The sequence below is a fragment of the Anabrus simplex genome, chromosome 1, assembly GCF_040414725.1.
Source record: "Anabrus simplex isolate iqAnaSimp1 chromosome 1, ASM4041472v1, whole genome shotgun sequence".
Classification (NCBI taxonomy): Eukaryota; Metazoa; Arthropoda; class Insecta; order Orthoptera; family Tettigoniidae; genus Anabrus; species Anabrus simplex.
Window position 1 is genome coordinate 660,255,158 of NC_090265.1, and position 26,992 is coordinate 660,282,149.

The window sequence follows — 26,992 nt, forward strand, 5'->3', positions numbered from 1 at the left end:
GAAAGGCCTAGGAGTTGGAAGGAAGCGGCCGTAGCCTTAAGGTACAGCCCCAGCATTTGCCTGGTTTGAAAATGGGAAACCATGGAAAACCATCTTCAGGGCTGCCGATAGTGGGATTCGAACCTACTATCTCCCGGATGCAAGCTCACAGCCGCGCGCCTCTATGCGCACGGCCTACTTGCCCGGTTTCTATTATCTTAAGCCAACAACTGTGTCACACATTTATTATCTTAAGTTAACAACAGACACACACACACACACACACACACACACACACACACACACACACACACACACACACACACACTCTCTCTCTCTCTCTCTCTCTCTCTGTGTGTGTGTGTCGAAATCTTTAATATCCGTTACACGTTTTTGCCCTTTCCATGATTTACCTGGTGTACTACATGAAATTTCGTGCTGTCTCTGTTCTACTAATTTTTTTTTTTTTTTTTCTTTGCTACTTGTTTAACGTCTCACTAACACATTGAAGGCTTTTGGCAACAGAGGGATGGAAAATGGCCAAGATTGGGAAGGTAGTGGCTGTGGCCTCAATTTAACTACAGCCCCAGCATTTGCCTGGTGTGAAAATGGGAAACCACGGAAAACCATCTTCAGGGTTGCTGATGGTGTTATTCAAATCCACTACTTCCCAAATGCAAGCTCACAGCAGCACAACTATAACCGCATGGCCAGCTTGCTCTGTTAAAATTCTCTTGACCGTCCTCTACAACACTTTTGTTGCATCTGCTATTTTTTGTTGTACTTTCAACAATTCCCTTCTATACTGTTCTTGTGTTATATTCTTTCTATCCTCAGCTTCCTTATTCATAAAACTATGAACACTGAACAATCTCTCGCATTTTTTCTTATGTTGTCGCAAATTTCAATTTAGAATTTTCAGCAGCATAATTCAATTCGGGCATGAACGGTAGGAATATGTACTGACACTGAAGCGATTTGTTTAGCTACTGGCCGTACTTGCTCAGTCAAGTCTGTCACCAGAAGCAGCTCCTTCTCTTCTCTTTCCACCCCTCTTCTGTATTCGATTAATAGGCCTATACTGCCTGTCTGTCAGCATGCGATAGGTCTGCCAGCAGGCTTTGTGTTACTGTATGTTTCAAGTGCCAAATTGATTTGAGGGAGTTATAAAACGTGTACTACAGCAATGACTGACAGTAGTCACGAACAATGAAACTGACACATCTCACTTTTCCTCCAGAATTAAAACTTGTCGCATAAGACAATCTGTACTCAAATGACAAGATTCTAACTCAAGTGCTTAAGATCTAATGACTGACACGATAACTTGGTGTTCTGTATATTACTGATGTGGTTATGATAATTTCTTTTTTTAAGTTGTTTTTACTCTCCAGATTCATTTGACACTTACAATACTTTGCAGTGGAGTCCGATTGACGTATAAACATCGTAACCTCAATTTTGACAAAAAGAAATGTCGCTTACGATACTTCACCTTTCCAGGGGCGATATGGATTCAAGGTAGAAAATATGAATGTTTGGAAGGTTGTGAATTATGCCAGGTCCCAATGTATGGAGCTAGAAGTATTCCTATTAGTGATGTTATGGTCCTTGAAAATACAAGTGAAAAAGTGTCTTGGTTCAGCATTTAACATTTTCGTATCTCCCTAGTCTGGCTGCATTGATGTAAAACCGGCCATGGGATCATTAGCAAGATCTTGTCATGTAATATGAAGGCAATGTTATTGATATTGATTCTGTTCAGATTTGAAATAAGGTCTGTTGAAGGAATTCAAATTGGAGTAGGACTGTAAGTTAATAATAATTACTGCCAGGCTGAGTGAGTCAGATGGTTGAGGCGCTGGCCTTCTGTCACCAACTTGGCAGGTTCAATCCTAGTTCAGTCCGGTGTTATTTGAAGGTGCTCAAATACGTCAGCCTCATGTTGGTAGATTTACTGGCACGTAAAAGAACTCCTGTGGGACTAAATTTTGGCATCTCCGTAAACTGTAAAAAAGTACTGTAAGTTATTTTTACAAGTTGTTTTACGTCGCACCAACAACAGATAGTAGGTCTTACGGGAAAAAATGTAGTTAGTGGGACATAAAGCAAATAACTATTATTATTCTTCTTCTTTCGAATGGGCCACCAGAGGACCACGTGCCAATTTCAATTCCTTCTTCTTTGTTCTTTCCTTTTCTTCCAGTACGCTTTCATGTGTTCACTATGTTTCTTCTTTCTGCCTTCAGACCACTTTGAACCAGTCTTTTTTACTTTCCTACCTTGGAATCCTTCTATTTTCAATACTTTTTCCCGAAAGCCTTCTGTATTATTTATTTCTTCTGTTATATTGTTTTTTTCTAAATCCTTTCTTACTTCATTAACCCGGCTTGTCGTTGATTTCTTACCCCATAAATATCTGAAAATCTTACTGGTTAATCTACTATCTTGCATTCGATATAAATGTCCAAAAAACATAAGTCTCCTTTTCCTCATTACATCTGATATATTTTCTATTTTTTGATATATTTCAGCATTACTTCATAATTTCCAACCTTCTGCTGTGTTTTGTGGGCCTAATATTTTCCACATGATTCGCCTTTCTAGTATTTCTAGATTATCTAAATTATAGTTTAATGCCAGACATTCGCTTGCATATAGTCATTCTGGCTTCACTACTGTGTTGTAATGCCTTATTTTTGCATTTTTGGATAGGCATCTTTTATTGTAGATATCTTTGGTGACACCATAAGCTCTCTCCAATTTATGTACCCTCTCCTCTACTGCAGATTTTTCTAAACCATTTTCTTGGATTATTTCCCCTAGATATTTGAATTTTTTTACCCTCTCTATTTGGCCAATATCTGTTTTCAGAAATTTTGGTGCATCCCAAATATTTGTTAAAAATTTTGTTTTTTCTGCAGAAATTAAGCCAGTTCTGCTGGCGATTCTTTCCAAGACATTTACTTGGGTTATAGCAGATGTCACATTTTCAGAAAGTATTGCAAAGTCATCTGCAAATGCAAGACAATTTATTTCGATCCTTTTGTTTCCTCTTCGTAACCTTATCGGTGAAATGTTGAGTTCAATAAGTTTTTCGTTCCAAATTCTCACTATTTTCTCTTGGACACAATTAAAAAGACTTGGGGATAGTCTGTCGTCTTGTCGTACACCAGTTTTTATTTTGGAAGGCTGTGATATCTCTCCCAGAAATTTCACTTTAGAGACTGTGTCTGTAAGTGTTTCACGGATTAGATTTGCCAGTTTAGACTTTATGCCAAATTCTCGAATTATTTTATATATAGTTTCTCTGTCAACAGAATCAAAAGCCTTTTTGAAATCTACAAACATGACTACAATGTCCTTTGAATTAAGTAACCTGTGGCGAATTATTGACTTAAGATTAAATATTTGTTCTGAGCATGATCTTCCTTTCCTGAAATAACTATTATTATTATTATTATAATTATTATTATTTTAATTAATTTATAATAATAATAAAAATAATAATAATAATAATAACTTCAAAACAGATGGAAGAGTATGTGTGGATTTGGTAGAGTTCATCTGTGACAGGGAAATGAAAATGAAAATTAGATAGAATGAGGAATGAAATGAAGGACTTCATACAAGTCTTGGATAAACTAGAAAAGGAGATAACTGATGTGGAAGTGATTATCATGTCCAACTTAAGTGCACAGGTGGGAAACGAAACACAAGGAAGGGAATAATAATAACAATAATAATAATAATAATAATAATAATAATAATAATAATAATTACTGCCAATAAAACATGTCCTAAAGTTACTCCTGGCAGTAGGTATAAAAATGCCTGGGTGTGGTGACCCTACCGTAATAATAGCCTGTATGTGATATGGTACTTCAGAAATTGCCTCGGAAAAGGTTGCTGCAAGCAACACGCATTTCCTTAGGCACTGGGGGAACTGTAAAAAATAGGCGACCAATAGCCAATGTCATGAAGGTGGGCATAATCCACCTTATGACCCTGACAGGAATAGCAGAAGTAGTGGTGGATTTTATGGAGAAAGAGAGTGTAGAAATGATAGAGTATAACAAATTTAAATGGAAGATGAAAGGAAATAAGAGAATGAGGAAAGGATATGTACTACACTGCAGTGGTGTCAGAGTGGCGATAAAAGGTGTGGGCCTGATAATTTCAAAACAGATGGAAAAGTATGTGTGGATATGGTAGAGTTCATCTGTGACAGGGAAATGAAAATTTAACAGAATGAGGAATGAAGTGAAGGACTTCATACAAGTCTTGGATAAACTAGAAAAGGAGATAACTGATGTGGAAGTGATTATCATGTGCAACTTAAGTGCACAGGTGAGAAGCGAAACACAAGGAAGGGAAGAATTAATCGGATCACATAGGTATGGGAAAAAGAATGAAGAAGGGGAGAAAATAGTTGAGTTTTGTGAGAAGAAAGGAATGATTGTGGGCAACACATGGTTCCAGAAGAAAAACAGCAAGAAAATTACAAGATATGACTGGGGTGACAGAAGAATAAAATCAGTAATTGATTACTTTTTAGTGGAAAGGACAAATCACAGACAGCTGGTGGATGTAACAGCTTTATCAGGAGAAGCATTCAGTGGAGATCATAAGAGTTGTGATAGCAAAAATGAGAGTGGGGGAAAATGGAAAAATTAAAGGAGATAAGTGATAATAAAGTAAAAGTATGGAAATTTAAAGATAAGAATGTGCAGGAAGAATTTCTTGAGAGATTGGAACAACAAATTCCAGTTACTGAAGTAGGAAATGTGGAAGATGATGGTTCAATTTCAAAGGGGCATTTGTAAGTGGTCAGAGAGTTCCTGTGGTAGAACATTGGTGAGAGTGAAAGAAAAGGAGACACTGTGGTGGAATGAGAAAGTGAGAGAAGCAGTGACAGAAAAGAACATATGGCACAAATGGAATTGAGATAAAAAATAAAGCAAAAGGAAGTATTGCCTTTTATATTTTTGATTGATGAAAAATCTATTTCTATTCACCCTAACCATGGCTAATTTCACCAGTTTTCTTTCTCTATTTCCCCCTTTTATTTCTTCATATGCCTAACTTTAAGGCCACAGTCCTTTTCTGCCATTTTGTGTGTACTCTTATAAGCTTCCTTGTCATGTCCTTCACGAATCTGGTTCTGTCCATTCTTTTCTGAGCTATCTTGACTTTTATTTCTCTTTGGACATCTCATTCCACCACCATGTCTCCTTTTCTTGTGGTGCTCCCTTACTGGAAGTTCTCTCTAGCTCTTATCGTCTTGCTATTTTCCTGCCACCATTCTTCAGCATTATATGGTAATTTAATTTCTTTCAGCACATTCTCTGTGAATGCTTCCTTAGAGTTGTCTCCTTTCAGTTTATGCCATTTTATCCTCTACTCCCTGTTAACACTGTTTCCTTTTCCTCATCCTTGTGATCTCCCAATCAGTTGCTACTAATCTGTGATGTGCAGCACCGGGCGAGTTGGCCGCGCGCGTAGAGGCACGCGGCTGTGAGCTTGCATCCGGGAGATAGTAGGTTCGAATCCCACTATCAGCAGCCCTGAAAATGGTTTTCCGTGGTTTCCCATTTTCACACCAGGCAAATGCTGGGGCTGTACCTTAATTAAGGCCACGCCCGCTTCCTTCCAACTCCTAGGCCTTTCCTATCCCATCGTCGCCATAAGACCTTTCTGTGTCGATGCGACGTAAAGTCCATAGCAAAAAAAAAAAGTGATGTGCAGCCGCACTTTCTCTATTAATGATTTTGTTTTTTTCACTTTCTTCAGATGTTTCTTCCTACACATGATACAGTCAGTATGATCACCTTCTTCTGTTTACCTCACACACACATTGGTTCCACTTAATTCCTTTCTTCCCTTACCATGTTCCCTTTCTACCCTGTTTCTTGTACACATAAGACCTTTATTCTCCTTTCTGTCCAATCTACCACCTCTCTGTCTTTTTCATTCATGGTCCTAATATTAATTGTTCCAGTTCATATGTAATGCATTTTCACATTCTGCTTCTAGACTATCATCTTCAGTTGTACCTGGCCTCATTATGATAGCCCTTAAACATTTTTTGCTGTTTATGGGTGACATAACTGTATGTCGCTTAAGAGGGACACCCTAGCCCTGACAGATACTTCATTCATTCCATGGGTTTTACCAGGTGTTTTATAGCTGGATGCCCTTCCTGATGCCTGGCACTTTATCCCTACTGTCAGGCTTCCAGAAACAGCCGCCCAGTCTGGATATACCTATGTTGCTTACAAACTACCCAATCCAGGTATAGACACTTGCAGTTATAGATTCTAGATTCCACTGAGGGTCTGTCACCCTCCCATAGGCAGTTCCTCCACTCTCAGCCATCAGCCTCCTGTGGTTTGCCAGTTTAATTACCGCCAACCAACACTCGCATTGCGTTACTGCCTGTATATTCTACCCCTTACCATAGCAGGATTTCTCCTGGTCAGAGTAATTAATATGAGTAATGTGAACTTGTATTCTTCATGTTCTGTCATTTCATTGCCTATAACGTTAGCCGTACATCAGAACTGTTTCCAGAAACATGTGAACTATACTCGATGCACTCCTGCATGTGCAGATGTACCTGCAAAGAACTACAATGCCATGTGCTCATTTTTTTTTTGAGTGATTGGACATTATTTGTTCTGTTGAAAGTAATGAAATGACAGTTCAGTATTTGTGAAGAAGAAAAGTTCTCCAGAAATGTCTGGTAGGAATCTTGAAGTTTATGAGTGTTGTTAATTGCAATTTGGAGTTATTTTAATGTGATTATTTTTTATCATTTTCTTTTTATAGTCCCCTACGGGAGGACGTGTGACAGTATTTCAGTCATGTCTGCCAACAAAAGGACCTGGTGCTTTAACACCTCGAGAAGATCCTAGTCAACGTGCTGGCAAAGAAGCTCCTCACTTAAATCCTGCCATAGACTTCTATAAACGGCTGGCATTGGATTGTTCTGGGCAGCAGGTGGCTGTGGACCTATTTGTTGTCAATAGCCAGTATTGTGACTTGGCTACAATATGTAAGTTATATTAAAAGCATAGTTTAAAGGTCAGTTGTTTTCACAGCAGAACTACAGGAATTGTGATACTTCTCTCTGTTGGAGGGCTCAGAATGGTTTATTTTTTATGAAATGAAGACGGGGGTAGAAGTAATTTTTAAGGAATACATTACCTGAAGTATATTCTTGAATCATTCGTAAGAGAATATAATATTTCACTTGGAATCCAGTTGAATAGGTTGGTGGAGAAAGGAACTAAGTCACTTTTTTTAGTTTTCAGGAGAGACATAAAACTGTCTTACTATTAATCTATTCAGCAGAATGTATTAATTTTCCAAATTTATTGTATGCTAAATTATACACTCTGGAAATGGAATAATTTTCATATATTCCAGGAAGTGTCTTAGGGGTATAATAATAAAAAAAAATAAAAAAAAACTGAGTATCTTCTTCTTCTTCCCAATAGGTTTCTGCTTATGCAAGTCATTAAATATGAATATCATTGTTGATAATCGTCAACCAGCTCAATTTTAGTACCATATACAAAATTTTTACAGGATATTGGACATAACATGAATGAGATTCATGTTTGAACTTTTGATGTTGTTAGTGCATTGTTGTTTTTATCTAGTTTTTAAAGGTTATGTTGAACTTGAGAATAGGGCTTCGTATGTAAGTATCGATTCTCAAAAGTTCTTGAATGCATTATATTCAATTCTGCCCATCGCTAATCACAATCAAATTGGAATGCAAAAAAGTATCATCAATACTTCAGAAATGACTTATTTGTCACCTTGAACTCAGCTGGAAAGTGTGTTCGCTGCATAAGTCGGTACTAGTTGGAAATGATACAAACTTTTTAAATGCAACGTTGCTCAAATAAAATGACTGCAGTTTTAATGACATTTTAACACAAAAACATAAAATGCCCAGTCTTAATATTAGGTCCAAAACAGTAGTAGGCAATCCCAAGACCTCCCATGTCTTTATGTTTTAAAATTGCAAGATCTCTTATGGTCTCGATTACATAATCATATGCGATAATATTAAAATATTAGATTAGTGTTAAGAAGGAGCAGTTTCGATTCTGTCTGAAAGCCCAGTGACTATACATTGCCCAGAGGGAAGTGCCAAAAACCTGCTGGGCAATACAATAAAAAAAATTCTAAAAAATGAAAAAATAAACATCTAACCCTGGACATAATGTAGACGTTTTACAAGTAGGCTACGAACGTTTGATGAAACTCGTTCCTTCTTCAAGTTGAGTTGTCAAAATGCGCTCTGCCTCCTTCCAATTGTTGTGGCCACTTTCTGCTTTGTGATTTCCAAGGATTCTCTAAACAATACCACCTGAATGTGATACTAAATGGTCCCTTATGCAAGTTCACCACCGATTGCTTTTCCAGTACATTACTTGCTCTAATTATCACAATGACGGGACATTAACGCCAAGATCCATAGGTAGGCCGTAACCGTCCTTTCGTGAGATACAGTTTCTTTAAAAACACTTTTTTGAGTTTTTAGCATTGATGGGACTGAAATTTCTGGACGGTTGTTGATCCGGGAAATAATTTCTTCGAGGAACGGATAATGCAGGATTTTTATGTGATTTAATTAGGAGCTTGTGGGACCTCATAACCTGAACGAATAATCCGGGAAAACATAGTTCCCGGGAACGGATAATGGAGGTTTCACTGTAGTCAAAAGCTAGTCCTACAATGACATCTCTGCCCATACATTCTTGCTCAGTTATTTTAATGAATTTATGTAACTTACTGTTGCACTGTTTGTCAATATCCAGCTCAAGTTATTCAGCTCTTTTTCTACTGTCGCTTATATGTGGACTTTTTAGCTTAGCCTCAGGTTCCTCACACTTGCCACATGCATTGATTTGGGGACGACTGGAAGAAAAATTAAAATTTTCATGAAAATGTTTCCTAAACAAGTTGCATTTCACACTTACTTCTGGATAATTCATGAGGAACATTTCCTGCTTAGTTTTCAGATCCAAACATGCATCTAAGTATTTAATTTTCTTTCCAATATAGTAAGTTTCTTTGAGTGGGTAAGATTTGATGTATTTATCTATCAAATTAATTACATTTTCAGAAATTTTAGTAGCGCATGGATTTGTTTCACGCATGTCCTTTGGAATTTGACTTTTATCTAGTAATTGGCAAATATGGAAAACACGTTTCTGTGATATGGCATGAACACTGAGAAAAACATGTTTGCAGACACTAACTAGTCTACCACTTGAAATAGCATAGTAAGCAAAGGAATGTTGTTTCTTGAACTTTTCTTCGCCTCCGCTTCGCAATGTCACGTGCCACAATTAACTCATTTAGATATACATCTGGACTGTTTTTGTTGCTAATGTTTAAAAAGTTCAAAAGTATCTCGATGTGATCGTCTTCACTGATACATTCAAAACACATTCAAAACATTCCATTCAGCATCTGAAATGCAGATTGCAAAACATGTAACCTGTGCTGTGGATTTTATATCACATTAAACTTTTTAAGTGGGTAAAGGACAGTACTGTTAACTTACCTGCAATCAACATTAAAAACTTCATATCTGGTCCGTATTCAAAGGAGATAACATACAATAGAGGGAAATTTGAATTGAAAAAAAAGGGTGGATCAATCAAACTTCTCTCTATTGTATGTTACCTGCAATCAGTACCAATTGATTTATTGGAAACTGCTTTCCCACTATAGTCACTACATGGCAACCCGTGAACTCTTGTCTCCTCTTATGCTCACTGTCATTTTGCTTTTGTTTGGAGACATTTTGAAATACTGCATTCATTAACTTACAGCAACCATCAACAATAACGGTGACACATCACGAAGTTGGTACAAAGTTAAGTTACTGGTGTGTGACGCTTGTTGCATGTTGCAAGCTGTTGGTGGTCTGTTGGCAGGATGTGACGCATGGTGGAGAAAGGAACTACGTCAGTGACTTTATTCCTTTCTTCTCATTATGTAAAAGTCAACCTCATGTTTCTCCCACAGGCAGCAGCCAAACCTAATTCATTTCACGATACTAAGGTGCATCTTGTTCTGTTTAATACATTTACATTTTTTTAAATTGGACAAAAAGTGACTTAGTTCCTTTCTCCACCAACCGATTCAATTGTATGCTACAAAAATAATAGTTTAGGAGAATCCTCTTTGAAATATACATCCTTGTATTGGTTCTTTTGTGTGTAACTCACAATTATAAACATTTTTCAGTTTTGATGAATTCAGTTGTTTAACCCAAAGGTTGGTCATCAAAAGATGCACACTTCATCATGCCTGCATTATTTCTGAGACATCATCCTATGTAGCTCCAAGTAGATGGTAACAGCGACTAACCAATCCTATGAGCAACATCTTCACACCATTCATAGTAGGGACTGGCTGCAGAAGGAATGACATTAATAGCATTGCTCATACCTCAGTCACTTTCATATTGTCAAAGCCTAGGATAAGACAGAGACAGATCATTGAAAGTAACAAAATTGCTCTAGCCCATACTAGAAGACATAGTGCACTGTAAACACTAGGTCCTGCCAGCAAAGGCGGATTAATATTCTCAAATAAGAAGACCCCTTAATTAGGCCATGCTCTATGAGGTAGAATGTACAGGCTTCTATGCCTCATATTACAAGAAAAGATAGAAGGCAAGCGAGGGGCTTCAAAACCAACAACACCGAACAACTCTTCAAATTAGCCAAAGAAAGGGTTGGTTTCTCCAGGGTGATCGCCAACGTCTGATAGTGATACAATTCCTTTAGTTTTGCCAATTGCCACCTTTTCAATACAATAAAAATATATTACAAACTTACATATTTATTATGATGTTTACATGGTACATGTTTCGCTCCTTTTCGTGAGCATCATCAGCCAAACTATCATTAATCTAAGATTGTGTAAGATCATAAAACAATTCTTTTGGTTCAAGATTACTCCTATAAAACTAATTTACAATCTTAAAACATTTTAAAAGTCACACAACAATATAATTATGTCTTCAGTTAACACTTTTTGTCTAAAATCTTCTTCAGTCCAAACATTTTATCGCCAAAACTCATCCAGTGAACATCTTTTAAAATTGTTTAAAAATAAGAATAAAATAAAAAACTTTGAAATCTGGCTAGTTGTGTTGATTCCCGTTGCTTAACTTGTATAATTGTCATTAGAATTTCATAACAGTATTGAATATTTTCTGCAGTTGATAATTGTCATTATGGTCGATAGACTTGTTCTCATTGCTGGAGTAACATTTATAAAATGTATTGGTATTAATTTATATTATCAATGGGGTAAAATTGTTCGTGAACAAATTTGTTGATGAAACACTTTTTGATGTGATATTGGATTTAAAATGTTCTCGAACGTTCCATAATGGCTCGTTGGTGTATTTTCCTTTCTGCTGCTTAATTGTTTGATGTTACTCCTAGCCTCTTGAGAACTACTTGTTATCTTGTTTGTACTTTGAAGTTTGAACACAAGAAGTAGAATATTCAATACTGTTATGAAATTCTAATGACAATTATACAAGTTAAGCAACGGGAATCAACACAACTAGCCAGATTTCAAAGTTTTTTATTTTATTCTTATTTTTAAACAATTTTAAAAGATGTTCACCGGATGAGTTTCGGCGATAAAATGCTTGGACTGAAGAAGATTTTAGACAAAAAGTGTTAACTTTAGTCATAATTTAATTGTTGTGTGACTTTTAAAATGTTTTAAGATTGTCAATTAGTTTTATAGGAGTAATCTTGAACCAAAAGAATTGTTTTATGATCTTACACAATCTTAGATTAATGATAGTTTGGCTGATGATTCTCACGAAAAGGAGCGAAACATGTACCATGTAAACATCATAATAAATATGTAAGTTTGTAATATATTTTTATTGTATTGAAAAGGTGGCAATTGGCAAAACTAAAGGAATTGTATCAAAAGTAGATCTTCAATACGGACAAGGAAAATGAAGTTTATAACCTGCAACGTCTGATAGGCCGGATATGGCAGAAGAAGAAGAGGAAAAATGAATGCGTGTATATATGACAAAATATGCAGATTGGTTCTATATGAATTGTTTTTCCCTGTGGTTGGTAACTATGCTGTTTTCCTCACATCCTCCTTATTGCAAATATTAACTAAGATTCACAAGGTACTATGGTCGCCTGACGAGAAGTCACGTGGATGCGGGATGAGAGGTGCAAAGGGTAAGCATGGCTGCCGCATATGCGCCTGTCTCAAGGCCTGGCAATAACATCTGTTCTGTCCACAATGACTTCCAAATTGAAGTGCTGTCGTGAAGTTTCAGAGTGGTAGTGCAACTGTGCTTTAGTTACACATTTACTGTATGGCTGCATATTGAGCAGTTAGTTAATGAATATGCATTTATTCAGAGGGCTCGCATTGGCTGTCATGACGGATGTTTGTAGCTAAGAGTGTAGTATCTGTTACTCTTACCATACCTACAAGCTGCCACAACTTCTCATCAGACGCAGATATTATATAACAGGAAAAGATCTTGTAATTTCATTTTCATTTTTCATGAGCGCTAAGAATCAAAGGTCACTTTTGGAGGATCGGAACTCTTTCATTTTTTCTTCTGATTACTGTAGTGTTTAGAATGGGCTGTTCGCTAGTTGTTCTTAAAACAGTGAACCTTATCAACTCCTAATAATGCAGGAGGTAATGAGGATGTGCAAAGATAGAGGGTCATAGGTTCAAGTCGTCCAATTCACTTCAGGCTGAAAATTACGATTGGAACGAATGAAAAAGTACAGGGCAGATCACAGAACCAAACAGTACAACTTTGAAAGGGAATGTGAAAGTGGAAGGACTCAAGTGGTCCAGTGTGGCCAGTAGAGTTTATGGAGTTCTTCTTCTTTTTGTCAGCCCAATACTGTTTCATCCTTTCTGAACATAATTTTCTTTCTGCTTCTGGAATAACAACAACAACAACAACAACAACAATAATAATAATAATAATAATAATAATAATAATAATAATAATAATAATAATAATAATAATAACCACTATTGATGATTTTTTAAAATGAGAATGATTTAGTGTGATAACTATTTTTTTCGATCATTTCCAGCTGGCGTGTCTCGATTCTCTGGTGGTTGCATCCATCACTTTCCATTGTTCAAGTCGTCCAATTCACTTCAGGCTGAGAATTTTGAACGAGTATTTAGACGCTATTTAGAACGGAAAATCGGCTTTGAAGCTGTTATGAGGATACGCTGTAGCAGGTTTGTTTACATGGTTTTCAATTTTAAAAGCATTATTTATGTTGATACAATGTTTGTTATAATAGAATTTAAATAATAATGCATCCTGTAAAGTGATATTTTCAGAATTTTACTATAGTATTTTTCCTCTGTTTATTCCATTTTCACAGGACTTTTCATGATACTTCTGAATGTAGCCTAGCTCAGAATTGACTGTCTCTAATAAAGTGATTCTCATTGTTATTGGACTGATCTAAACAGCAAATTTGCACAGTTCATTTGTTTGTGGCCTTTTTACTTCTTTTAGTTTGTACTTTTCATTTTTATATTACTGACTATTATTTTAGAATCATCGTGTTAATGGTCTCCTCTCCAGACATCAATTCTCCATACAATACTTATGAGAGAAAATTTAAACAAAGATGTTTTACTACAGCATTGAAATGAATGTTATTTTAATTAATAGTCATTGCTTAGTGGATAAGTCATGTCCCTCAATTGAACTGGGAAGCTGTAATGTTTGCTGGTCCTAGGTCTGAATCCTGGCATTCATGAATGCAGGTTTTCTCCCCATTTGTCTACCCTTGCTCCAGAAAAATGCTGCACTTTCACTACACTGATTTACCCAGAATTCACTCCAAGAGGGAAGAAGCAGTAGCGCATCAGGAAGATTGCCATCTTGAGTGTCGTCCTGTGAATATTTTACGTTTTGTTCATTTGTAGCTTCGCTTTCATTGTTTGTCAACCTTTTAAGTTTAAACACGAAGTAGTGGTTCATTAATCGGGATGTTCACGTCTCTCTCTTCTAAAACCACTTTAACATTGCAACATCGAAGTATCTGAACATTATACTTATAGTGTCCATGTGTTTTCTGTCAGATTCATAATTTTCTCAGTTTTCTATTTTCTTTAGAATCATTGCCACTGTCGACTGCAAAACTTTGTACTCTTTACCTACTTCAGTTTGTTTATTTTTGTACCTTCCATTACTGATAATACCTCTTCTAGATAAAAGAATAAAAAAATTAAAGATGGACTTCTCGAGAAATAAACCCTCTGACCACTTTAAGAAGTTCAACATTACCCAACACTTCTTTTTCATTATTTGGAACATGTGGTAAGATAAGATCTAAGATAAAGAATAATTTTATGTTTTGTAATGATAATTCTGCTTTTGTAGTGTACTGTATATCAGAATTCAATGTTAATAGTACTTTCGACTTACAGGCAGGATTTACTTAAAATTTGGTTGTCCGAACTGTTATCTAACTCCCATGGTTGCGCAGTAAAAAGTATCTCACTGTGAAGGCAGTGGCTACTTGTATTCAAAGCATGGGCAAAATCAGAGATTGAATCTGCTCTTCAGTTGAGATGGAAATGCCTTCATGACTCTTTCATGGTTGTCAGCATTGTAGTATCTGAAGGTAGCACGTCAGATGCATTTGATAAAATAACTACAATAGAGAGTTTTATTACTGTTATGCGTACAGTTGAATCAAGAGAACTTTCACATTGAGATTATGTTAAGATAATTAATGCAATATTGTATTAGTAATCATTGTACCTATGTGAAATTCACTGCATTGAAATGTAAGAAGTATCTTCAAATTCTTTTTGGTTCTAGGTATTGAGTAAAGTCTTAAAAAAATGACAGTTCCCATTCAGATTAATTTTTAAATAGTAGAAATATTACAGCAAATATTGGTCATCACAATATCTGAATCCTTTTCAATGAACATGAGAGGCATCGTTGCAGAGTTAGCAATCTCCATAAAAGCAAGTTTTTCAGAAAAGGCCAAAAGAACGTTTCAGTATCTGAGCAGTATTTTATGAAATAAACAAGTGTACAAGTGAAGTTTCAGTATGTTGATCTTCAAAGGAAGCTACCAGTTTTCTGAAGGGCATCATTATGTTGATATTTATAATAAATTCTGGTGTGCCAATGACTGGTTTATACAAATCTGATTGTCCAGTTAGATGTTCAATATTGAAAACTGTATTATTTCTTTGAAATACATTCTTTTTAAATACTCACCTCTTTGCCAAATGTTTTACTATCAAATTTTGTATATCTGTGACTTTTGGGTAGAATGTCTCTAAATTTATGTTGTCTTTTTGTTATTAATTTGTGTGAATTCAACTCTTGTCTACAAACAGGTTCTCCTCTGACAAGATTATTATTCTTTGTAGGCCTACTACTTTTCTGAAAAAATTGCTTGTACTTGGTAATTTTGAAGTGCCAGGAGCTGGTACTTTTTATGACCTCTGCAGCAGTTTTAAAGTCTGCTATATCACAGCCTATTTCCACTTTTGTGTGTGTGTGTTTCATATACTGTAGGTATGTATGTATGTATGTTTCTGCATACATTCTGTTTGTTATTGCCAAACATCCTATCGTTTGGTAAGAAGGAGTGCCCTGTCACATGGAAAACTAGTTTGACACACTTAGTAGTACAAGGAGCATCTTTAAGTAACCATACTGAGCGAGCTGAAAGGGCAGCTGTGTTCAAAGTATGGTCATAGCATCCATCAGCAAGTCAAAAAAAAAGGAAGAGTTTGTTCCATGATTATTTGGTAAACAATAAAAGATATATTTAATGTAGCAGATTAAGCACAGGTCACCCAACATCAGCAACGCAGTAACAGAAAGTTACGACGCTGATTCGGCTTGCTATTGGCTGAAGTGGAGATTGTCTTTGCTCCGCCTGTTTTGATTGGTGTTTGTTGGTATTGACACAAACTTTTCATACTTGGAAAGATAGGCTTCTGTAGAGCAATGAGCTTATGTAATTGTAAAACTTTTCTGATGTTGAGATTGCTGACTTTGCTACAACACCCTTCACATACTGATTTCTTCATTCAACATTATGATGTAAACTTTATATGTTTTGGGGAGAGATAAGGGTGCAAGCTCTTTTGTTTCTACATTCATCTTATGTCAAGTGTTTTAAACTATTCGAAAATTCATATTCTTGTCATCTTTTTTGTTACAGAGGACTTGCTATCCATACATTTCATGGCAACTTCTTCGTCAGGTCAACAGATTTGTTGTCTTTACCCAATGTTAACCCAGATGCTGGATTTGGCATGCAGGTATCCATTGAAGAAAGTCTATCTGAACTTCAGAATGTATGTTTCCAGGCTGCTTTATTGTACACTACTAGTAAAGGTGAGTACTGGTTGTGGTGAATGTAATTTGAGTGAAGTAGATGATAAGACAAAGTTTACCCTGTGCCTTTTTATTTCACATTTAGTTGGCATTAGTCCTCGGTACTTACCATATTGACTCATGCATAATACACTGCTTCCTCTTTTTAATGTCCTGAAATATGGATGGGTACTGTACTCGGTGATCCATTTGCCTCGTAATTTGGAAGGTAAGCAGTACTCGTAAAAAATAAAAATGATATAACGATCAATGTCTGTCTGCTTGCTTTAAATGCACAAGGGGAACTGTTGTCTTTGTTTTATAGGAATGAGACTGTTCTATAAACAGGGCATTCTCCTAGGTAGCCAATTATTTTGTTGTATGATAGAGATGGAAGGTGGTACACAATACTATTGGATAACATAACTTCTTCACAACAAATCTGAATACTGATTACTGAGCTCGATAGCTGCAGTCGCTTAAGTGCGGCAAGTATCCAGTATTTGGGCGATAGTGGGTTCGAACCCCACTGTCGGCAGCCCTGAAGATGGTTTTCCGTGGTTTTTCATTTTCACACCAGGCAAATTCTGGATCTGTACCTTAATTAAGGCCACGGCCGCTTCCTTCCTACTCCTAGTCCTTTCCTGTCCTATCATCGCCATAAGACCTATATGTGTCGGTGCGACTTACAGCAAATTGTATTTAAAAAAAAAAAGAGAGAATACTGATTAGTGCAGTTTTTTAATGCTAAATTCAAATATTTAATCAGAATTGTTTTATCAGGCATAGTTTTTGATGGCAGTCATTTTTGCGTATGCTTTCTAAGTTATAAAAAGTGGAAACTTCTGGTCAAATGTGAGAAATTTTGCTCAGACATGTGATAATTTTATTCATAATGGGTGGGCATCACTGTGTAGACTTATTTATGTATCACATCTCCACTTGGTGGGCAAGGTGTCCGTATGGTCTGATACCATGGTTAGCCAGTCCTGCCTCAACAAAGACACAAGGATATGGATAAATTTGATCATAGTCGTGATAGTGATTTCAAAGTTCCATGCTGCTACTATTGTCTATCACCGAACAAATCCGCGCGGTTCGAGTCATGTAGCTATCAGCTTGCATTTGGGAGATAGTGGGTTTGAATCCCGAAGATGGTTTGTTCAGTAATAAAAGGTCTTCAATATCAATACCAGGGCATAGACTCATAAAACGTGAGTTTGAAGGCTGTACTGCATAATGCCAATGAATTTCTGTCAATACCTCTGGTGCATGCCTCTGATATGCAAGATACATATGGAAATATGAAAATACTGTTACAAACAACTCAGTCTGCAAAAATACAGGGTGGCACACAAATAGTTGACATATTTGAAAAGCAAATATAAAATGCAACTTATGTACTATATTGTTCAAATTTCGCGCACACCTTCCCTGTTTCATGGAAATAACTGCAGAGGTGACACTGCTGCTTTGTCTCCAAATGCCTGCATTCCAGTGAGCTTTCTGCCATGGCCGACAACGGCCGACTCTCCTTTTAGCAGCGCACCAAAACAGTTATATTTCATTGCGAATCAAAATGTGTTACGGCGACACAAAGGGAATTTCGAGCTGTATTTCATACTAGATGGGCACCAGCAAAGAACACCATCCTTAGCTTATACAAAAATTTGAAAACAAGGCAGTATAAAGGAAGAAAAGCGACCACATACACCAACAGTTCGGCCTCCTGAAAACATCGCTGCGCTGAGGGTCGCCATGCAGCGCAGCCCACGGAAGTCAACATGGGGAGCTTCAAGAAAAAGTGGAATATCATGCTGTTCAGTTAAAAGAACATTACATGGTGACCTTCTGTCGTACCCGTACAAAATGACTGTACTACACAAGCTAACAGATCTTCAGAGGCAGAAGAGATTGCAGTACGCCTTATGGACTCAAAGATGAAGTACTGTTTAACACTTGGTTCTCTGATGAAGCCTATTCTTATCTCAACGGGACAGTTAATAAACAAAAGGTGCATTTTTAGGCTACAGAAAAACCAGACATTATTAATGAAAAACCTTATATGGGTGTGTGTGAGTGTGTGCGTAGCTCTGTCAAGTCATGGGTTAAATTGGCCTTTTTTCTTCAGTCAGACAGTTAATGCACAGCGATACAAGGACATGCTGGAGAATGAATCCATGCCTCAACTTCTTGCTACAGAACTCCCTATTCATATGCAGTGGTTTGTGCAAGATGGTGCAGTACCTCACACAGCTAACGATGTTCTTGAGGGGAGTACAGTAGAATTCCGTTATAGCGAGACTTCATAATGGCGAAAAATTTACTCGCTATAGCGGATTGTCGTTATATCCGATTTTTTGTAAAAAGTCTGTAAAAACCCCATACACATTAAATTCAGTATGAAATGGCAATCAGTTTATTCAAAATTTGAGTTTTCACGGATAATATTCACACTGCGGCTTACTTGTTTGTTGTTTTTCGAAATCCGATACTACGTGAAAGTGTGTGTTTAATTTCATTCTGAAAAATAAATATTACTGTATTTCTCCAAATCCAAGACGATTACAACTTTTTCCTTCAGAATATTTAATCAGGCTTAAAAAGTGCTTTGTAAAATCATATGAATGTCTTTTCTTATACAGTACGCATTTTTAGACTGTAGACGCCGAACACTGGCTTTAGTTATGCCGTATTTTTTGCGGCTGTAAATAATGCTTTATTTCATTGCGTTTAATAACCATTAACTTAAAATAGGCATCATAATATCGAAGGGAACTCGTTGAAAATTTGCCGGCAATACACATTCCACGCGTCTCTACAATACGACAATCCACCAGGAAAATATTCTTGCTTACTATAAAACTGTTACTTTTACTCAGCGTCAGATATAACTGGCTGCCGCTACGCGCACGTCTTACTTGCCAGATTCGGCCAACTTCAGCGGCTAGCGATGTATAGATCTTAATCGCGGAATTTGAAAGTCAACGAACGAGTTTATTGCGCCGAGGCATGGCAATTCTGTCCTTGCATTTTTGTGCACATACCTTACAATTTCATCTTCAACTTCTTTAAAGTGTCCTTGTTGCGGACCACTGAATGCATTTTTTTGTGCAGTGCTCATTTTTAAGCTATCTTTGTCTTCACGGTAACGCCGAATATGGGCTTTAATTAGGCCTATGCCTTATTTTCTTGCGTCTGCACAATTATTATACATTTCCGAGTGTTTGATAGCCATTAACTTAAAATTGGCATCATCACATCGACGAGAACCCGTTGAAATTTTTCCGGCAATACCTGTTCCACATATCTTTACAATACGACGATCCATCACGAAAATATTCCTGCTGTCTATAAAACTTAATTTTACTAGTCAGGTACAGCAGACACGTTGTAACTCTGCTACTGATAGCCGTGGCCTTTCTAAGAATTCGAAGGCTCGCATGTTTTGATGCCATTCTGCAGATTTGAGAAAAGTTTTTGTAGAGGATAATAGAATGTCGTTCTCTCTTCACTATTTTCCGAGATCCAGTGACGTTACACATAGGCACTGTACGACCGGTCGCTGTGGCTAGCGATGTAGGCCTATGATAAAGAGGCGGTCGTTTATTGTAAAGGAGTTTTGTGTGTGTGTGTGTGTGTGTGTGTGTGTGTGTGTGTGTGTGTATGTGTGTGTGTGTGCGGGGGGAGAGATGAAAGGAAACAGCGTGGTTACTGCAGTAGTTGCCAGTGGTGTTCATTACTATCTGGCCGCAAAACGACCCTTGATTTTTCACACGAGATTATGAAAAAGGTCGTCTTGGATTCGAAGAAATACGGTATCACTCCAGAGGCTTCTGTGGCAAACATTTCAGTTTTCTTTTTCAAACGGCATCACCTAACCTAACCGTATATGTGTCATGGAAACCTATTTGGAACGTATGTAGAGAAATGATGACCTCCTCGGTAACAACTGACATGGGAATAGCTTTCCGAAATGTAATTAGACGCGAGAAAATATAAACAATCCTCGGAAATCAGTGATAGTACCCTGCCATATCTTGAGGTGTATCACTTTCTTACTTAATTTCAGTATACGGTATACTATTAAAATTAAGAGATCGTTTACTTCAGCCTTTATTTTTAACGAGTTAACAACTGCTATCGGCCACGTTATTTACGCATTTATTACGAAAACGTCTTATCCTCTTTCATTTCGAATTTTCTTTTGAGAACAACAGTCGATGGGTATTACTAATTGACTCCAATATCGCCTTCGAATGTTGACGAGAGAGCTCGCAAATGCACATAGCGCAAAAACTGTACTGTACTGAAGATGGTCGATCGCATTTTGTGGCAAACGTTTCAGTTTTGTTATTCAAATAGCGTCACATATCCTAACTTATCTGTACTATATGTATGATGAAAACATACTTCAAGAGGAAGTAGAGAAATTATAACCTTCTCGCTATAACTTTACATGATAATAGCCTTTCCGTAATTTAACGGACACGAGAAAATATAAACGAACCTCGTAATCAATGACGCACTTTGCCATATCTTGAGGTGTAGGCCTATCTCATTTTTACTTATTTGCGGTATTTAGCATTAAAATTAAGCGATCGTTTATTCAGCGTTTATCTTTAACGAGTTAACAACGGCTTACATAAAATCAGCTTCATGGTCCGTATCGCACTTCAATAGATTCACAATGAAGTATTTATTTATTTTCCACCTAGTCGATACAATGATTGCCTAAGGCAATTTTTATTGGTCAAAAGTGGTACATGTTTCGTATATTATCAACATCTTCAGCCACATAACACAGTTTAGATGAAAAAAATAAAATTGACAAAGTAATGCTTTAGAGGAAGTGTCCTTGAAATTAACATAAGATTGACAAGATTAAAACAAACAAATAACTCAAGAGAAAATATATAAATTATTTCTACAATAGAAAGCAGTCGTCAAGGAAACACTTGTACAATATTCCATAGAGAAATTGTCCTAATAAATATTCTTTTCTTAATAATCCATGAAAAAAGATCAATTTATAAATTAAAAATTATACATTTTATAAGTAATTATCGAAATGAAGAAATCCTGATATCACAGTGCGGCTCTTATTATTAATGTAGATGAAAATATAACTAATTCCTAGTTGTCAAATCTTATTAAGCCTGCTTTTGACCAATAAAAATTGCCTTAGGCAATCATTGTATCGACTAGGTGGAAAATAAATAAATACTTCATTGTGAATTTAACAACGGCTATCGGACACGTTATTTACGCATTTATTACGAAAATATGTTCTCCCCTTTCATTTTCCTCGCGGAAGAGCAGTCGACGTATATTACTAATCGACTCCGACATTGCCTTCGAAGGTTGTAGGTGGGCATAGCGAGAAAACGATACGGTACTGAAGACGATCGATCGCGTGCAGTATAATGACTGGGTGCATAAATATCGGCAACGGAAAAAATTGAGCGCGCATAATCGTTCGTAACAACGGATGCGTCAGTGATAGGGTTCTCGCTGTAACCGAAGGATAATACACAGTTTAATATAGGAATTTCGAAGGGACTGACATAATCTATCGATATAACGGGGTTCTCGTTATATACCGTACTCGCTATAGCGAACTTCTACTGTATTTGGTGATCGTGTACTGTCTCATCGTTACCCACAGTACAACAATAATAGAGTTTTTTTGGTCCTCCTTTAACCCCAAATTTAAATCCTTATTTTTTTTATGGGGCTATTTGAAAGAAAAACTCTTCGCTTCAAGACCTCAAGGCCACATGGAAATGTGTGCTGGGATTGTGCAGTTTTGCAGTGAAATTCGTGAAGACCTGTGCCGCAAAGTCCTCAGAAACACGCGTACTCGTCTCGAAGAGGTTGTCCGCCGTAGTGGAGGCCACATTCAGCACGTGATATAGTGAAATGTATTTCCAGGGTCCAAGCTACCTATGTCTAAAATGTCATTAGTGTTCTGTGAAGAATGAAGTTGTTATTCTAAAAGTCAATGTGTCAACTATTCGTGCGCCACCCTGTATAACTAATATCTGTGGAGATTTGGAGGCCATAGCTTTATTACTGGGTTTTGAACTTTGGTGCACTATGTATGTTCTGTTGGGGTAGGAAGTCTCACTCTTTGAGTGTGACAGGCTTCGGCAGCCGGCACAATTCCTGTCCTGGCCGCTAGATGGGGGCTTCATTCATTCATTCAATTCCTGACCTGGTCTAATGACTGGAAACAGGCTATGAGTTATCATCATCCCTACATTAAGAAACAGGGGACTAAACATTAATCTCTTATTCCAGTAAAAAAAAAAAAAAAAGTGTTAAATACCCCTTCGCTTAATTCCGAGAAACACTATTTACCTCTCCTGCATATAAAACTGGGACTAATGAAAAATTGTGTAAAAGCAAGTGATAAAAATTTTGCTACATTTATGTATTTGAAATCTGTATTTCCCAAAGTTAATTTTGCAAAACTGAAAGAAGGCATGTTTATAGGGCCACAAATAAGATAAAAAATCAATGATGAAAAACTTCAGAAACTGTTAAATCCACTGGTAAATGCAGCCTGAAAATCATTCATAAATCTGTTCTGATTTTCTTGGATATCATAAAGCAGAAAACTATCATGGAATACGGAGTGACCTTCTGAAATCATACCAAGTTGTGGGATACAACATGTCTTTAAAACATAACTTTGTGGACTCCCATGTAGAATTCTTGCCAGAAATTCTGGAGGCTGTCAATGATGAACATGGCAAGCATTTTCATCAGCAGATTTCTATTATGGGAAAGAGATACCAAGGCAAATCGAGTTCCAGTATGCTGGCCAGCTACTTCTGGGCCCTGAAAAGGCATACCCCAAATGCAAAATATGGCCAAAATTCATCATTTGCAACTTTTTTTTTCTTTGATAACCGCAAATGAGGTGTGTATTTATCTAATGTTATGTTAATACTAAATCTACATTATGTTAAACCTGTGTCGCAAAGAAAACCCTGCCGGATGGGGAAAACCTGAAAGTATATTTGAGCTCAGAATGAATAATGCACTTTGATTCAGTTAATTTTGCTCATGCAAAAAAAGAGGGGGAGTTCTATTGTGTAGATCACTGTGATCAGATAGTTGCTATGCAGTTAATACTGCACATATTTATTGAATTATTCAAAAAACACAAGATGAACATTTTGAATTTACCTTTTTTTTCTTCCAAAGGCAAGAAATATGTTTTAGTTAGAAGTAAAGTGAAAGTGAGACAAAATCAATATTAGACTTGATTTTTCTGTGTCAAAGATTAATATGGCAAAGTCTTAAAAGATATGGCTGTGAAAGCATTAATCTAAAACTCTGTATTCTTACCATGAATAATAATAATAATAATAATAATAATAATAATAATAATAATAATAATAATCATCATCATCTTTTGTACAACCTGTCCCATTAAATCCTATAAATACTGTTCATCTTGCGGTTGAAAATCGCAAAATTTTGTCCCTCAAAACAACCACCACCACCACCACCACCACCACCAGACACCATTCTAATCTTAGGGACATATGGAGCCATTATTGGAAGTACCAGTCTTCATATTCAGTTTATTCCATTTTGAACAGTCTACAGGTGTAAAACCTGTGATCTACTAAAGCAGACTACCTACGGTATAATAACTTCTTGCTTGGAAGGTGACTGTGGCTACTGTTGTCTATCACCGAGCAAGTGTCTGCGCGGTTCAAGTCACGTAGCTCTCAGCTTGCATTTGGGGGATAGTGGGTTTGAATCCCGAAGATGGTTTTCTGTGGTGTCCCATTTTCACACCAGGCATATGCTGGGGCTGTACCTTAATTAAGGCCACAGTCGCTTCCTTCACACTCCTAGCCCTTTCCTATCCCATCGTCACCATAAGACCTATCTGTGTTCGTGCGACGTAAAGCAGAATATATATTGTCTATCATCCAGGGTATTAGAACTGCATTCCTTTCTGCACTGGTAGCCACTCCAGATCCCTCACTGCCTAGAAAATACCAACACATTTGCTTCCCTGTTCTCATTTGGCGTCGGTTTCCAAACTGTTGTGTGTAAGTATGATTTGTGCTACAAACATCTGCACCTTTTCCCACTTTCATGGTATACAAGTTAACACATCAATAGAAACTTTCTAAAGGGGATAAGTGCCCCCCCCCCCCAAAAAAGAAGTTTTTGAGATGCTGTGAACCCCGTTAATGTGTTCCTCATTTACATGTTTTCTCTCTTAACAGGCCATAAATTCGGAGTCCGAATTCCCCTCATATTAAATCTATATGAAAATACCTTGCTTATCCTGTCCGAAGTTTTGTTATTACTGCTTAGTACCATCACACATTTCCTAAAAATGTTCTTTGTCATCTGTTGGGAAATGGACGTGATTTCCGATGCAGATAAGAGCCCTCGCCACGGGAGGTAAGTCGGGGAGAGTTGCGCAATAACGGGAAAGGGTCTTTAATTCCTGAACTTCACAGGGTAAGTTGCACCAAATATCTTATACTAGTACAAGGTATTGGTATAAAGCCTGTGGTTACACCTTTGGGAGCAAGCTGTTAGCCTCAGGAATGTTCGGTTTTGCTTGCTGGTTAGCAGTGAGATTGCTGAATAACCTAGTAAGCAATTTTGTGCTTGTATTTTGCATTGTATTGAGAAGTTAGAAATTTATTCTGTGTTGAGTGGTACAATGAAGGGTAGCGAATATTTGTCGCGTGATAGCCGACCTACTAATTAGGAATGTAATCGTGTGAGTTGTCTAGCGTGGTGCATATTTGTCATGCAGTAGCCTAGTTACAGGTATTTAGAAAAAAAAATGTGATTTTGCTTACTAATGAAGACAAAACTAAAATCAGTAAGTGGACTGGTATTGGCATCTCTAAATGCATAGAGGTAGTGTAAATGTTGAAACTCACACCATCGAGTTACAACTTGAGATGTTTGAAGTTTTCCTGTGTTCAGAATAGTGGCCAAAGTCTTTCTCTCGCACAAGTTAACATGAGTTAATCTTTCCTCCCTCCCGAATTCAGTTTCATGCTCCCTCAGCATAACGTGTCGTACTCGGTCTTGATGCTGTCTTTTCTCCCTCTCAACCTCACTTTCTCGTTTTCTTAACTCTGTGATACGTGCATGATTCTGAGACAGCCTCTCCTGTGTATGGGACTCTTGTCTCTGCTTGTCTTGACTGTGAATTATTCTTCCTCAGTCCCATCAAACGTTGAGATCTTTGCTCTTGGGATTCACGCGAGCGAATCATTCGCAAGCGCTTAGCCTCCCTAGATGCAGCGCTGATATTACTCCTCTTTCGAGAAGGCATAATTGAAAAGAAATAAGACAATTATAGAGTCAAGAGAAGCGAAGAAGAGAAAAAATGGATGATACTCCTAGGCTGATTCCAACTACTGTATAGTAGTTAGTGGGACGTAAAAATAATTATTATCCAACTACAGTCAGACAGTTACGTCAATTAAAAGCAATAATGCTGCCATATGAAATATTGGATCAAATGAAGAGCGGAACAGGTTCTCACTTTTCACGAACAGAAATACGTTGGTGTAAGGCAATAAGTATAGTGTCAACAGAATTGGAGAAGAGAATGAAAGAAGTCATACCTAGGCTAATTCCAACTAAAATAAGACAATGTCATCAGTATTCTTGTCGGAATTCAAAATTCAATGACTGGAAAGTCGCGGTTGAAAGCAGTGCTCTCATATGATCATATGAAATGCTTTATAAAATTAAAATTGGCTTAGTTCTTCACTTTTAATGACAGTACTCTGCTAGCGTTCAAAGCGTGTCAAGTTTCAGAGCTGGAATGACCCAGGCACAAACAGTGCTGAACAATGCTGTGCTGTTGTCCATTAGGTCAGCAACCTCCCCATTCCCGTAAGTATAAGATATAACATAGCAGGGATGGAATAGATTGACTACTGTGATGAACCAGCGTGACACATACAAATGACTATCAGACCATGTATGAACCAGAGGAATGACATGCTGAAAAATGACAGTTATTTAACTCCTCAATAACCTCCCGCCAATATTTAGGCAGGCTGTCAGGCTGTTCTAGTCAGGTAGTTAACTCCCTTAGTTCGAGCGATACGCAGTAGCAATGCTATCGGCGATGAGTGGCAGCAGAAGAGAAAGCACATCACAACAAATAATAGCCAATGTATTGTTATTGTTGATCAGTGTTAAGAGCTTTCGGATATTGTAGGCCTTCACATTTAGTTTTCTTCCTACTCCATGATGTCAGGGCATCCATTGTAAAGGGAATCCTTCATCCATTTATGACTACCCCTCCTCTTAATCTTCAAGCAATCATTCCTTTATGATTTTTTTTTCTCATTTTGGTAGTCATCTTAATTTTCTTGATGACCACGCAGCTTTTAACCTTAACACAATACTGACAGAATCCACCCCAATCACCAGTTAACAGGATTGAACAATATTTCCATGTTAACTGTTCGGTTTCGATGTGGAGTAAGCAACAAAAGTGTAAAGTCATCAGAGTATTAAATGTTAGGCCTTCCCCTAAGCTACCATTTCACCCATTTATAGCAT

The 26,992-nt window shown here is 37.1% G+C and overlaps 1 protein-coding gene across 3 annotated transcripts in view; it reads left to right on the forward strand.

Annotated features, from left to right (window-relative positions):
* Window positions 1-26,992, forward strand: part of Sec24AB (Protein transport protein Sec24AB) — a 201,776-nt gene that overhangs the window by 89,637 nt on the left and 85,147 nt on the right. For all 3 annotated transcript variants that reach the window (XM_067135817.2, XM_067135818.2, XM_067135819.2), the window contains exons 12-14: window positions 6,811-7,036; window positions 13,131-13,284; window positions 16,257-16,432. In XM_067135817.2, the coding sequence (XP_066991918.2) occupies window positions 6,811-7,036; window positions 13,131-13,284; window positions 16,257-16,432 (556 nt within the window). The remainder of the gene's footprint in view (window positions 1-6,810; window positions 7,037-13,130; window positions 13,285-16,256; window positions 16,433-26,992) is intronic.